This window comes from Colletotrichum fructicola, assembly GCF_000319635.2.
Source record: "Colletotrichum fructicola Nara gc5 chromosome Unknown KSG_Nara_v1_contig05, whole genome shotgun sequence".
NCBI classification, from domain to species: domain Eukaryota; kingdom Fungi; phylum Ascomycota; class Sordariomycetes; order Glomerellales; family Glomerellaceae; genus Colletotrichum; species Colletotrichum fructicola.
This window is the reverse complement of record NW_027094055.1, coordinates 262,663-275,988: the sequence shown is the minus strand read 5'-3', so window position 1 is coordinate 275,988 and position 13,326 is coordinate 262,663. Positions and strand designations below refer to the sequence as shown.

At 51.1% G+C, this 13,326-nt stretch overlaps 6 protein-coding genes across 6 annotated transcripts; 3 read left to right on the top strand and 3 right to left on the bottom strand.

Annotated features, from left to right (window-relative positions):
• Positions 1-643: 643 nt before the first annotated feature.
• On the bottom strand, positions 644-2,292 carry CGGC5_v008749 (uncharacterized protein; the record flags this gene model as incomplete). Its single annotated transcript, XM_032034926.1, has 6 exons — positions 644-1,234; positions 1,291-1,499; positions 1,558-1,699; positions 1,752-1,851; positions 1,906-2,033; positions 2,089-2,292. 6 exons carry the CDS (start codon positions 2,290-2,292, stop codon positions 644-646), a joined length of 1,374 nt encoding a protein of 457 aa, XP_031886067.1.
• Positions 2,293-3,808: 1,516 nt separating this feature from the next.
• Positions 3,809-5,849, top strand: DEP4-3 (FAD-dependent monooxygenase DEP4; the record flags this gene model as incomplete). The annotated part of the gene is made up of 4 exons (XM_032034927.1): positions 3,809-3,842; positions 3,961-4,569; positions 4,623-4,697; positions 4,750-5,849. 4 exons carry the CDS (start codon positions 3,809-3,811, stop codon positions 5,847-5,849), a joined length of 1,818 nt encoding a protein of 605 aa, XP_031886055.1.
• A 180-nt stretch (positions 5,850-6,029) lies between these two features.
• On the bottom strand, positions 6,030-7,136 carry fsr4-2 (Trans-enoyl reductase fsr4; the record flags this gene model as incomplete). The annotated part of the gene is made up of 2 exons (XM_032034928.1): positions 6,030-6,733; positions 6,794-7,136. The coding sequence occupies 2 exons, from the start codon at positions 7,134-7,136 to the stop codon at positions 6,030-6,032; spliced, it is 1,047 nt and encodes a 348-aa protein (XP_031886054.1).
• Positions 7,137-8,611: 1,475 nt separating this feature from the next.
• On the top strand, positions 8,612-9,736 carry atB-4 (Efflux pump atB; the record flags this gene model as incomplete). The annotated part of the gene is made up of 1 exon (XM_032034929.2): positions 8,612-9,736. The coding sequence occupies one exon, from the start codon at positions 8,612-8,614 to the stop codon at positions 9,734-9,736; it is 1,125 nt and encodes a 374-aa protein (XP_031886053.2).
• Positions 9,737-10,135: 399 nt separating this feature from the next.
• CGGC5_v008745 (Protein FMP42) lies at positions 10,136-12,041 on the top strand (the record flags this gene model as incomplete). The annotated part of the gene is made up of 3 exons (XM_032034930.1): positions 10,136-10,373; positions 10,431-11,670; positions 11,729-12,041. The coding sequence occupies 3 exons, from the start codon at positions 10,136-10,138 to the stop codon at positions 12,039-12,041; spliced, it is 1,791 nt and encodes a 596-aa protein (XP_031886052.1).
• A 178-nt stretch (positions 12,042-12,219) lies between these two features.
• On the bottom strand, positions 12,220-13,318 carry CGGC5_v008744 (Arylacetonitrilase; the record flags this gene model as incomplete). The annotated part of the gene is made up of 3 exons (XM_032034932.1): positions 12,220-12,578; positions 12,637-13,088; positions 13,149-13,318. 3 exons carry the CDS (start codon positions 13,316-13,318, stop codon positions 12,220-12,222), a joined length of 981 nt encoding a protein of 326 aa, XP_031885900.1.
• Positions 13,319-13,326: the final 8 nt, after the last annotated feature.

Here is a 13,326-nt window from a genome sequence, read left to right as displayed (position 1 = left end):
TGCCCACTTCATGCAAGAAGCGCAGCCGATAGGTGCCTGGACACCGCCGACAGGGATGTCGATAACCATGCATTCGGCGCCCAGCTTACTGGGACACGCCGCTAAAGTGGTAACTGACAGTTCACACAAGGCAGGCCGTCTGTCAGACATCTATCTATCTTCTGGACGCCTGGAATCTCAGTTGACACACGTGTTTGTGTGTGCATGTCTCTGAAATTTGGCTGCCTGTTCTAGGTAGCCATAATAAACCAACCGAGTTCCTCATCTTCCCATCAAACACAAGCTTAAAGGTTTTGTAACGTCTACAAGTCGCTGGAAAACCCGCGATTCATAACATTCAATTCGGCCGAGCAACCCAGGCAACCGTCAATGCCCCCTTATGGATCTGCTTAGACCCAAAAAACAAGCAAAATTTCCCGAACGAAGCTCCGTTGCCCCTCTTGGAGATGCAGTGTGAACTCATTCACGCGAAAATACCTTATCTTTTTTTGAGTATGACGGAGCCCTATGTTGTGATAGCTTCCGACTCTAGTTGACTCATCAAGTTCAAGAATACAACATTCATGTGGGAAATGGAGCGAGCTTGCTTGCGCACGATTTGTTATTTGGTACTCTACATATTTACTCATACAAAATTAGGCCATTAAATCCTGTTATTAGCATCAAACACCGCGCTGTGCGCCGATGCTCTCTTCGAGTTCCTCTTCGGGCCTCTGGCAAACGAAAAGCTTCGAGGCGACACGCTCTTGATGTTGCCGTTCGCATCAGGCTTCAGCTCGCGGACCTCGGTGGTGATGGCGACCTCGATATCCTTCCTGATATTGCCGTTTCTATGCCTGCTGGCGGTGCTCGCACTTCTGCTCATGCTGTGGGACCTGGTGGGCGGCCTTCCGTCGGCGTACGGGTCCCCCCAAGCCTTGACGTCTTGCATCTTGATCTCATTGACCATGCGCTCCTCGCTTTCGTTGAAGGTGATGTTGGTGATCGGGAATGCTGAAGGAGGACCGCGCCCGCGCCAGCTCTGATTGCTGCCGGCGCCAAAGGTGCGCACGTCTCTTGGGGTGTTCTCGGTCTGTCTTTGCGACGAACGTATCGAGGTGATGAGGGAGCCGAAGACCGGGGTCAGCCACTGCTTGACGATCGAGAAGACCATAGGCAGGTTGGCTGTAATGACAGCGACGAAGGTTTCTCGAACAGCCCACGAGCCGGCAAGTTGTGCTCCATTTTGGGGATCCTGAAAAGGGGACCAAGATCAGCATTTGCCAACGCAGACAGGGGGCAACGACTTACAGTCACAATCAGAACGCATCGAAGGGTGGCGCAGACAATGACGAAGAGGCCACCGCTGAAGAGAAAGAGCAGACCCCATTTCTTCAGGGGCTTTAGCTTGGCCTGCCAAAGCATAGGAAGGGGAATCGACAACAGGTAAAGGTCCGTCGAGACATTGAATGAAAGGTAGACCCAGACGACCTGGTTGGAAATTGCTGGCTGGCAGACATCTACATAGCGCAAGTCAGCAAGACGGCAACATGTCATCGCGGGAAGACAATGACTTACTACCGGGGTCCGGGTAAATCTGCCAGTTCTTGTGAAAGGGTCGACACGCTAAGAAAAGGTTTGCAACGACAACGATCCAGCTAACAATAAGGAAACCAAAGCCGACATAGATACGCATCCTAAAGGCTTTTCCCAGACCAGCCTATGAAATGTTAGAAAATCACTTGTATGCAAGAAGACGCGAGTAAACGTACTGTTAACCTGATGTAGAATACCAGCAACGAGGCCTTCAGTGACCACAACAGAACGGAATAACTAGACCATCCACAGATTTGGATGATAGAGCCGATTACCCTTCACAAAGATCATTAGCCAAGAACGATACTCGTGTGGGGCAGGACATCCTACCTGAGGCGATACTCCTCGCTATCTGGCGAGAGTGCGGCCCGTTGCTCGTCAGTAATGCCATTGTTAGCCATGCCCTTCGCGATGGCACCAACAGAATGTGCAAGGACCGTCTCTATGACATAAAAGATCTGGCCATCTCGGAGTCAGCGGGTAAGCGAAAGTCTAAGAGATGGAGAAACTGACCACTCCGACCCAAACCAGGTAGTCGTCAGCTTGGAGGCCTTTGAAACCGACTGCCCTTACTCTGGCATAGGTTCTGAGAATGGTGAAGAGAACGCCAACAGCCAGAAGCGTCCACGCCTCAATCGTGAAGGACTTCATGGCTGCCGCGGCAGCAGCAGCAGCCGCCGCCGCCGCGGCGGGATCCATTGCTGCAGCGTCGGACATGTTGAATAGGGATGATTAACGACCGACTTGTGTACGAACCAAACGAAAGACTAAGAAAGCAAAACCACCAAAGAGAAACTCCAGGCGAGGATGTTGGCTTCCGGGGTCTTCAATTTGTACAATGTTCTGAGCGCAACCCAGCTCCTACCGGAGTCCGAATGCGCTCTCGATCAACGCATGTCAGCCCCAAAGAGTTCTGTCGATCCACTGTCATGGGGTTCCAAGGTCCATCATCACCGGCACCCTGCCATTGATTTAGCGGAGTTAACCCTGGAACGGCGTTTGAGATGTCTGTGCCTGAGTCGTTGACGGGCGGGCAAGAGGGGCGCGAATCCGAAGCCATGGTGACGGATGAGTTGTAAGTGAATACGGGCTGAAAGACGGCTAGGGAATTGCAACCATTTGGTACTACTTCACCGAGGTCGTAATGCCATTACCGTCTAATCCAAATCAAGTCTCACCAAGCATCGCGATCACAAAATGTCATGCCATCTCATTCAATTCTCGCTCAATTCGATGAGTGCTCACCAAGGAAGTCTTTCTTAAGGTTTCCAGAAACGAAACATCTGTTGGATCATTGCCCCAAAGGGGGGAAATGACACCGGTCAGCGTAGCTCACCCCAGAAAAGAGAAGTACGAGCCCGTCGGGCTCAGGGGCCGTATTGTGGAAAGTAAATAAATGTGCAGAGTTCCAACCTGCTGTCTTTTCGGTAAAGTTGCCTCTGAATAAATGTATCCGCAGGACACAAGTGCCCGTTGGACACAATTTTGTCGCCATTTCCCGAACCATTGCCCTACAGAATGACTCGCTCAGTGCCGGCCGTCATATCGAAGGGTAGCATTCGACTCTTCAAGGTGACATGCGAACGACTGTCTGTTGGCGCCAACATATTCACACCCTGTTCATAGTAACACTGCTGAGAACAAAGGTTATCATTGGTCACTCGTGTTTATTGGATCCTCAATGCAGGTAACCCCGTGGGACAACATCCAATCACGATTGCGGCCGCGGGGAACCTTGAGGAAACGCCCGGATAGCCCCGACAGATTTCCCGCGCTGACTAGTCAATAAGTAACGCCCCGATGCAACGGTAAGCAAATTTGACAACGCGTTCGGGCAGGATTGGGATGAAGATGTCGTCTGTTGGTGGTGGACCCGGGGTTGGTATTTTGGAAGTTTATTAAAGTGGTTTGCGGCCAAGGCACGAACATCTGTCGAGATCAGGGGCTGCAGACCCTGTCGCCACGCCGAAATGGGAAGTGTCCAGGTCTTGCAGAGCAGCTCACCTTCCAAAGGGAGGAGATCAGCATGCCATGGGGCCCCGGTATGCCGCTTCCGCGGTCGTCTCATTCTAATTTAGCCAGATGCACCTCGAAATCCTTCCGCACCCTTGACAGAAAGTAAGCACAGAGAGTAAGCAGAGATTCATCAGGATGACTTCTCCGACCGATTGCTTACTCTTTCTGTCATCCGGCAATTCGTCTTTCTCGAGAAAGCTGATCCATTGCCGAAAAGATGGAGAAGTTTGATTGCGTCGTTGTGGGAGCCGGTAGGTCTCAGACCCTCGTGTCAATCTCAACGCTACCGAGACATTCTAGAAGATGTTGAGGGCACTGAGACACGGAAAACCGCGCACAAAGACGTGGGATGCTGACAGAACACCGCAGGATGGTATGGCTTGGGTGCCGCGAAGCAGTTTCACTGCACGCAGCCAGAAGCCTCGCTCGTCGTCTTCGACTCCCAGCCCTCGCTTGGCGGTACATGGGCTGAAAGTCGCCTGTATCCTGGGCTGAAGAGCAATAACCTATGGGGGATGTTTGAGTATCCTGATTTCCCCATGGACAGTGAGACTTTCAACATCCACCCTCGTCAGCATATTCCCGGGGAAACGGTCAACAAGTACATCAAAGCCTATGCGGAAAAGTTTCGCATTGCCGACAAAATTCGTTCCAGCCACAAGGTGCTTACCGCTGAGCATCAGGAGACGGTCGAAGGTGGATGGATTCTGACTGTGTCGAACGCGAGCGGAGAGGAGTCAAAAGTGTTTGCTCGCCACCTCATCATTGCGACGGGGCTCACATCTGAGCCATGGCTGCCTCACTTTGAGGGCCAGGAGTCGTTCGGCGGCAAGATCTTCCATGGCAAGGACTTCCAAAAGAACGCTGACACTCTCACAACGGCGAAGACTGTCACGATCTTTGGTTCAACAAAGTTCGCTTGGGATGCTGCATATGCTTATGCAACAGCAGGCGTCAAGGTGAATTGGATTGTCCGATGTGAGTCGTCATTATGCATTCCATCTTGTTCTCATCGCTGACTGCGGTTGTAGCCAAGGGTCATGGTCCGTGTTGGATGGCTCCTCCATTCGTTACACCGCTCAAGAAGTGGCTTGAGAAGCTTGCTAGTAAGCTTTTTGACGACCTCTCAGACACCTCAAGTTTAACGTGCTTCTACAGATACGCGGATGTTGACATGGTTCAGCCCTTGTGTATGGGGAAATGCTGATGGTTACACTGGCATTCGAAATTTCTTCCACGGTACTGCGGCTGGACGAACTATCGTTGACGGCTTCTGGAAAGTACTCGGCGATGACGCCAAGACGCTAATGGAGTACGACTCTCATCCAGATACTGCTAAGCTCAAGCCATGGACCGAAGCAATGTTCACTTCAACCAGTTTCAGTATTCTCAACTACGACACGAACTTCTTCGACTTTATCAGGGATGGTACAGTGAAGGTTTATGTCGGTGAGCTTGATCATCTCAGTCCTGGAAAGGTCCATCTTTCGGACGGGACTGAGCTTGACGCCGACGCACTGCTGGCTCACACTGGCTGGAAACATGTCCCGCCGATCAAGTTCCTCCCTGAAGGTATTGAGAAAGATCTCGGCATCCCTCACACACCCATCGACAATGCCCCACGTGAGGATCTGGCCGGCCAGAAAGATCTCATCGAGTTGGCCGACAAAGAAATCTTGGAGCGTTTCCCAAGACTGAAGAACCAGCCGGTCTGGAACAAGGACTACACCCCCATGACTGACATGAAGGGCATCGACAGCGAAGACGAGGTCACGCCTTATAAGTCCCTCACGCCATACATGCTTCACAACTTTATCGTCCCAGCCTCGGAACGCTTCTTGCGAAGTCGTGATACAGCCTTCGTAGGCATGGTCAGCAACTTCAGCAATGTGATCACCGCACACATGCAGGGTCTGTGGATCAGCGCCTATTTCTCTGGTCGTCTGGCGAAAGACCCTGCAGCAGCGGTTGGCGACGATGCCGCAATGCAGAAGTTGAAGTATGATACTGTTGTCATGAACCGGTACGGATACTGGCGCTACCCTACCGACTGGGGCTCCAACAAATGCCCCAGCTTTGTCTTCGATGCGGTTCCATATCTTGACTTGCTGCAGCAGGATTTGGGACTTACGCCCTGGCGTAAGAAGGGGTTCTTGGCTGAGTGGTATGACCCATACGCTCCCGAAGACTATCGTGAAGTCAACGATGAGTGGGAGAGCAAGTACGGAAGTCAAAAGGCTGTGATGGCTGCCTCTTGATTTTGTGGCTAGTGCCGGGCAACTTTCTTTTGTTGATCGTGGGATCTTGGAATGATGTGTAATGAGCTTTGGTATATGGGAAAATACAGGCAGTCTCATTGAACCCTGAATCTTTACTTGAAAAAAAGAAAAACAAAAAGACTTGTGACCGTGAATCTCGTCATGAGCCAGCCAAGCCCATCACATAACGCCCTTGGTTTCTGCAATTTTCAGCAAGTACTTCTTCGCCGAATTTTTGCCCGCCTCGAGATCTCTGAGAACCTGCCCCAAGGCATTTAATCCTCCAGTCCGCACTTCGTAGGGATGCCCATGGAACCAGCCTTCTTGCAGCCCCCGCCCAAAAAACGAGAAAAACAGTGTTCCAAATTCTCTGTCACCGAGGGCTGGCCAAGATTTGGTAGACTTGGATGCGTGTATAGTCCCTACCATCGTAAATATTAACTCCGAAGACAACTCGTTCTTAGGCGAACTTGGTAGAAGATTCGCGATTTTGCCTTTGCCGGGTGCGAGCGCTCGATCAATCATTCGAATCGTATTCAATTCAGACACGGTGTCAAGGGCGTAGATGATCGGATAGTCGCCGGCAGCTTCCTTGATTTTCTCCAGCGTGTGAGCTTCCCCTTGACGATAGTCGATCGCCGTGTCACCCTTAGATTTGTCGAGTAAGGTATTCACATAAGAAGTACCATTGCCTGCAAAAGCAATAATAGGGTGAATATTCGAGAGAGCTGCAAGCTTGATTGCAAATGATCCGACGGCCGTGGCACCTCCATAAATGATCAATGGTAGTGGTTCAGTGGTTGTACTCCAGGGCAGTGGCAATCCGAGTCTCTGGTAGAGCCCTAGAGCAGCTGTCATTGCAGTCAGAGGAATTGTTGCGGCTTCTGTCATCCAATGTTATTAGACCCTGGGTCGGTGATGTTATATAACTTCTACACTCTCACCTTCGAAAGTGATGTGGGCTGGTATATGGAAAGCGGAGTCAGCCCATGCAATTGAATATTCAGCGTAACTTCCATGCCGTGCGCCCATTTCGTGGAAAGCAGCCATGCGATCGCCCTTGCTGAAGCCTGATACACCCTCACCGACAGCCTCGACGTAGCCGGCAATGTCATCACCGTAGTTACTAGGTGAAGCTTGAGGGGCCCAAAGTTTAGCCATTTTCCAGTCCTTGGGGTTGGTTCCAGATACAATTGTCCGTATCAAAAGCTGGCCAGAACCAGGGGTTGGAATGGGCACATCGTGAACTTTGACCCGAAGAGTGTTGTCAATCAATGCCTCTTTCATTTTTTCCGTGATTCCAAAGGAGCTTGGGTGGTTTGATCTTAAGTTCTCTAATGAGAGACCTGCAATATCTTACTGAGAGACCTGCAATATCTTTCCGACTCCGAATGCGCCGTTTCCCATATATATATCAGCTCTCAACGATGGGAAGCCAGTGTATTACTTACCCTTATCCTTGATTCTTGGGGATAGATTTCGGGCGCTTGGTTCATCCTGAGTTATGGCTATAAGTTCCAAAATCTGTCCGCTCGAGCTAGTTGAAGTATTGCCGACGAAATGTTGCGGGTAGACTTGCTCGAACCTTCCCGCTCATGGATGAAAGGCACTCGAAAGACAGCACCCGTCAACAACATTTCTTGTAATGTGTCACCAGACACCAGTGACCATCTGGCCAAAGCAAACTTGAATGGGTTTTCGCTTACAAACAGTCCCCATGGGTTCAGCTCAACGTGGGGCTGCTCGGGTCGGGGACATATGCAGGAGTTGGAGACTTGGAGACGTTGGTCCCACATCTCTTGCCTCTCCTTGATTTGCAGATCCATCTCCATACACCCGAGAAGATTGATGTCTTGTCCGAGTGATCACGCCTAAATCTATTATCGACGATAATTTGCACTTTATCTCGATTTCTCAAATACTTTTTTTTTAAAAAAAGCGAAAGCGAGGCCATCTACCCCAAGGTGATAAATTCAGCACCGATGGTGTCATCGCAGAGACTGACTAATGTCAATCCATTACCTAGAGGCACAATAGAATACTCCTTTTCAATAACACGACTCCTCTAAGTAGACGATTCTAGACTTTCGAATCTTCCCATCCGAACTTCGTTTCTTAACTTCGCCTTTCAGCCGATACAAAGCCTTTCTAGTGTCCTCTTGACCAAAACCGGGACCTCTCTTTGGTCTTATGTGCACAAATTACAGCCATGCCTGGCGAAAACTCGTACGAAACAGCTGAAGCGGTTTCCAAACCACTTATCAACGGTCTTGAGTTGGACGCCACATTCGACGCAACTTTGCCGGTCCCCTTTAGGGCTTCTACGGATGGCACATGCCTTCACCGACTCCCCCCTCCAACCCATGTAAACGACCAATTCAGATCGCCAGAAGCTTGGAGCAGACTACGAAAGATTTCTGTGCTATGTTTATTGTGCGTTGCTACCGCATTCGCGTCAGTAGCGGCGAGCTCTTACGCTTCTGCGAAGGATGCCCTTGCCGCGGAATGGGGCATCAGTCAAACAGCGGCCGCAGTTGGTATCACGACTTTTACGCTGGGTTTCGCCATAACACCCATGATACTAGCACCTTTGTCCGAAATATGGGGTAGGAAGCTGGTTTTTACGCTCACTGGTACCCTGTTTGTCATCTGCCAAATTTGTAGCGCCATTACCCAGTCGTATGGAGGGTAAGTCTTGCATGTTGAAGGAATTCTTGACGTCGCAGATGGATCTATGATATCTAACTGCATTTTGAGCTAGGATGCTAGTTGCGCGCTTCATCGCCGGCGTGGGCAGCTCGACATACTCCAGCATGATCGGAGGCGTGATTTCGGATATCTACAGACCTCATGAGCGCAATGCACCCATGGCCGTTTTTTCTGGTGGAGCGCTTTTCGGGACGGGCTTGGGTCCCCTATTCTGCGGGTTCATCGTCCAGTATCTGAATTGGAGATGGATATTCTGGGTTCAAGTCATTGTCAATGCACTCAATGCACTAGCATTCCTCCTATTCCTGCCAGAAACCCGACAAAATGTCCTGCTCCGACGAAAAGCAGACGTTTTAAACCAATGGTACAAGGCAGAAGCCGAATCGGTGTCCGGATTTGAGGTGACAATCAGCGGAGAAGAGCATACCGTTTTATCCCGACAGATCAAGTGGCGCACCCAGGGCGATGAAGGAAGAGGATCAATCGGCCAGATGATTGCTGCTTCCATGACCCTTCCCTTCGTGCTGCTCTTCACTGAGCCAATCGTCTTCTTTTTCTCACTCTGGGCAGCGTTCAGCTGGTCAATCCTGTATCTTGGCTTTGCCGCGGTTCCCCTCATCTTCACTACGGTCTATGGTTTCGATCTCTCAACTGCTAACACCATCTTCACAAGTTCGTGTATCGCATCGCTCATCGCCACTCCGATCAGCATATACCAGGAACGCTGGTTGAACACGATATCCAATCCCAAGATTCCATTGGACAGACCAGAAAGAAGACTCTACTTTAGTTGCGTTGAGAGTATCTGTCTACCGATCGGCCTCTTCATCTTGGGCTGGACGGCTCGAGAGCAGGTCCACTGGATCGTCCCGGCTATCGGCCTCGGCATCTCAACTCTGGGGATATTCTCCATCTACTTGGCTGTTTTCAACTATCTAGCGGACAGTTACCACGCTTACGCTAGCTCTGCTTTGGCGGCACAATCATTTTGCAGAAATTGCCTGGGCGGCATCTTCCCGCTTGTTACAGTACAGATGTACACCAATCTCGGGTACGGACCGGCATCTAGCCTGCTCGGTGGGATCGGCCTATTGCTTACCGCAGGTCCTTGGATTCTTGTCGGATATGGCGAGACAATCCGGGCGAAGAGTCGATTTGCCAGCAAATTGAATCAGTGAAGCAGAATCCGGAGTTGCGATCCACTCCTCGGCGCCGGATACGGGATGGGACCCGGAGGCGCCCCGCTCCGACAGCCGCGACGATGGGCCCAAGCTCCGAAGTTTGGAATTTGCTGGAAATGTCGAACTAGCCAGCCCCCCCTCAACATTAACGCTTGGTTACGTCACAGACACGGTATCCCGCTGGCGGTGTGCGCGTTGCACGACAGGGGACGTTGCAAATGCATGAGCGTTCGAATCGATGTAATCACAAGGATACTCCTCGATGGCAATAAATACTCTTCTGCTTGACTGAATCTTCCACTCTTTCATGAGTGCCGGATGCTCTCTGACCTACGTGTTCATGTCCCTTCAGCCCGTCCCTTCAGCCCGTCCCTTCAAACCGCCTAGGTTCTGCCAATGTCGCTCGCGCAGCACGTCACCCAAGCCGAAGGCTTCGACTACGAACGTCCTGCAGAACAGCCCGACCAATCCGGTGATAGTGAGGCCGTCTTCGGCACACTCCAACCCTTGTCGACTGACAGCCTCATCAACAACAATGATCCGCAATGGCGACGCTTGAGCTTTGCACCTGTTGAGCAGACTCACGTCGAAAAGCCCATTGCAGCATACAAAGTCTCCAACGCAAAGAGATGGGGTAAGCGCTGTGCCAAAGGCTCGGTCCGTTTTACGTGAAGCCGCTAACACGGTGTAGCACAGGTGGCCACTGGCATCGTTGCGTGTTGGCTAGCTGCAGGCATCGTCTTCGGCTTTGCTGCCCTCAAGCCCATTCTGATTGCCGAAGGAGTCTACAGCGACCTTTGCGATGCCAACGACCTAATTACTGCCGATGACGGCGAGTATATTCCCTGCACGGAGCAGGACTTGCGCCTCAATCTCTTCTTTGTCGTCGCATCTGTCACTGCCAACGTGTCGTCTCTTCTGGCTGGTTCAGTTCTTGATCGCTACGGTCGACGGACCTGCTGGATCCTATCCTCCATCTGCCTCACCATTGGTTGCGTTCTGATGGCCGCCTCCCACAACTTTGAAGGCTACTTCGATGGTTACTTCCTTGGCAACATCTTCCTGGCTTTGGGCGGAACATTTGTTTTCGTTTCCAGCTTTCAGTTGGCCAACGCATTCCCAAAGTATAGTGGGCTCATCATTGCCCTTGTCACCGGAGCTTTTGACGCGTCCGCTGCCGTCTTCCTCATCTATCAGATGGTGTATGACGCGACTAACGGACAGCTGTCCCTCGAAAAGTTCTTCTACGCATATATTGCCATCCCCGTCCTCATCTTGATTGCTGAGATTGCCTACATGCCAGCCCGATCTTATCATACCATGACGCAATTGGAAGAGAAAATTGAGAAGGCACAAGATGAAACACGCGATGCCCACGACTCGGATAACGAGATTTCCGACGACAGAGCGCTGAGAAAGGTCCGAAGCGCCAGAGCCGAGCGGCGACTGTCCAAGTTGGACCAGATTGAAGAGGTCGCCGGCGATGCACAAGCTCGTGAGGAGCGCGTCAAAGTCAATGAGGAGCGACAAGAGGCGAGTGGTGTATGGGGTGTACTTCACGGGGTTCCTGCCCACAAGCAGATTCAGAGTCCATGGTTCATTCTCATTCTCCTTTTGACGATCGTGCAGATGTTGAGAATGAACTACTTCATCGCAACCATCCGCGCTCAATACCGCTTCATGCTGGGCTCTGAAGTTGAAGCCGATGCAATCAATCACTTCTTCGACATCGCTCTGCCTGTTGGAGGACTGGTGTCAACTCCGTTCATCGGCTTTCTCCTCAACAATCTTAGCGTGCCCACAACATTTGGGGTTTTGACTGTTCTCATTGTGGCGATCGGTCTTCTCAATTGCCTTCCGTTCGTATGGGCGGGCTATGCGACTATTGTCGTTTTTGTCGTATTTCGACCTCTCTACTACTCAGCTATTTCGTAAGTACAGAGCACAATTCCTTATTTACAAATAGACAGAGGCACTTACAAGGCTTAGCGACTACGCAACGAAGGTTTTTGGCTTCGCTACCTTTGGCCGCATCTATGGCACCATCGTATGCGTTTCTGGGTTGATCAATTTCTCCCAATCCGGCCTCGATGCCCTCACTCATGGCCCATTGGGTGGTGATCCAACGCCCGTCAACATTACTCTTGGCGCTGCAGGTACTGTAGTCGGTCTCATTCTGACCGTGTTTGTGGCCATTAAGGGACGGACGTTCGTGAAGGAGGAAAAGCCTGCCTTGGATGCTATGGAGGAGAGGCAAAGATTGCTGTCAACTGCGGGACAAGATTATGGAATCCGGGAATAACGGCACATTTTCGTATCACAGGTAAAGAGGCCATTGCTAGATTGTGGAGAACAAAAGGTTGGACAGAGCAATTTCCATAGACGCCTAGTACTTTGTAAGACCAGAACTCATTTGATGACCATACCAGCCAATTTAAACATGTTCATCTCAACCCATCATTTAGGGGTTACCGACTCCCTCAAGCGTCAAGCAGCTCAGCCTCCCTGCGAACCTGTTTCTTCTCGCGCGAGTCTACGCCCAACCACAAGAGATCGGGTCGGCTGTAGTGTCCGTGAACATCTAGCATAGCCTTGACTTTCATGATTTCATCCAGATCAATGTCGGCAATCACAAGACCCTCTTCTTCCTCCCCGAGATCCTCCGTGAGCTTCCGACCATCGGGTGCGATGATGCAAGCGCAGCCGCCACCGCCGATGTGGTAGAGCTTTCCATCGCCGAGCTTCTGGCGATCCACGCCAGTCTGGGTGTAAAAGGAAGACGATAAAACGACGAAGCAGTTACCTTCGATGGCGTGTGTAGTGGAGAGGTTGCGGGCCCCTATGACAAATTGTTGATGCCTGATTCAGGTTGGTATAAATGTTCTTGAGGCACATACCTTCGCGGCACTGAGACCAAAGAGCCGAGCCCTCGGGGAAGGAGTTGAAGTAGTTCATGGGGGGCCAAGCAGCCACATGAATTTCCTCGCCCTGAGAGTAAGTGTGGTAGCGCAGTAAAGGCTGAGAGTGTTCCCAGCAAGATAAGGCACCGACCTTGCCGATGCCAGGCTCTTCGACAACATTGCGAAGAGAAGCACCGCTGCCGTCACCGTACAAGGTTCGCTCGACATGGGTAGGCTTGATCTTGCGGCGGTTCATTTTGATCTCTCCATCTTTGCCGATGAAAGATTGAGATAGGTACAAGGAATGATTTGCATTCTCCGAGTATCCCAACATAACGGCAATTTTGTTCTTGCCTGCGCAAGCACAGATTCTAGCCATCTCTGGACCGTCTCGTTTGAGGGAGGACTTCATGTACTCCTTGACCATGTCAAAGTCAATGGGTCTCTGCCTGTTGCATCCGTTCAGCACTACGTAGACACAGGAATGATATTGTGTTGAAATGGCTCACCAGATCCATCCTGGATAGTTCGGGATCCAGACTTCAGGAAAGGCAATCAAGTCGCAGCCTTTACCAGCAGCTTCCTCTATGAGCTTGCATGTCTTCTCGACTGCAGCTTCCAAATCAAAGTAGCAGCCTTCGGCCTGAACGGCGGCGACGCGAATGGGCTTGACGGACATTTTCAGCA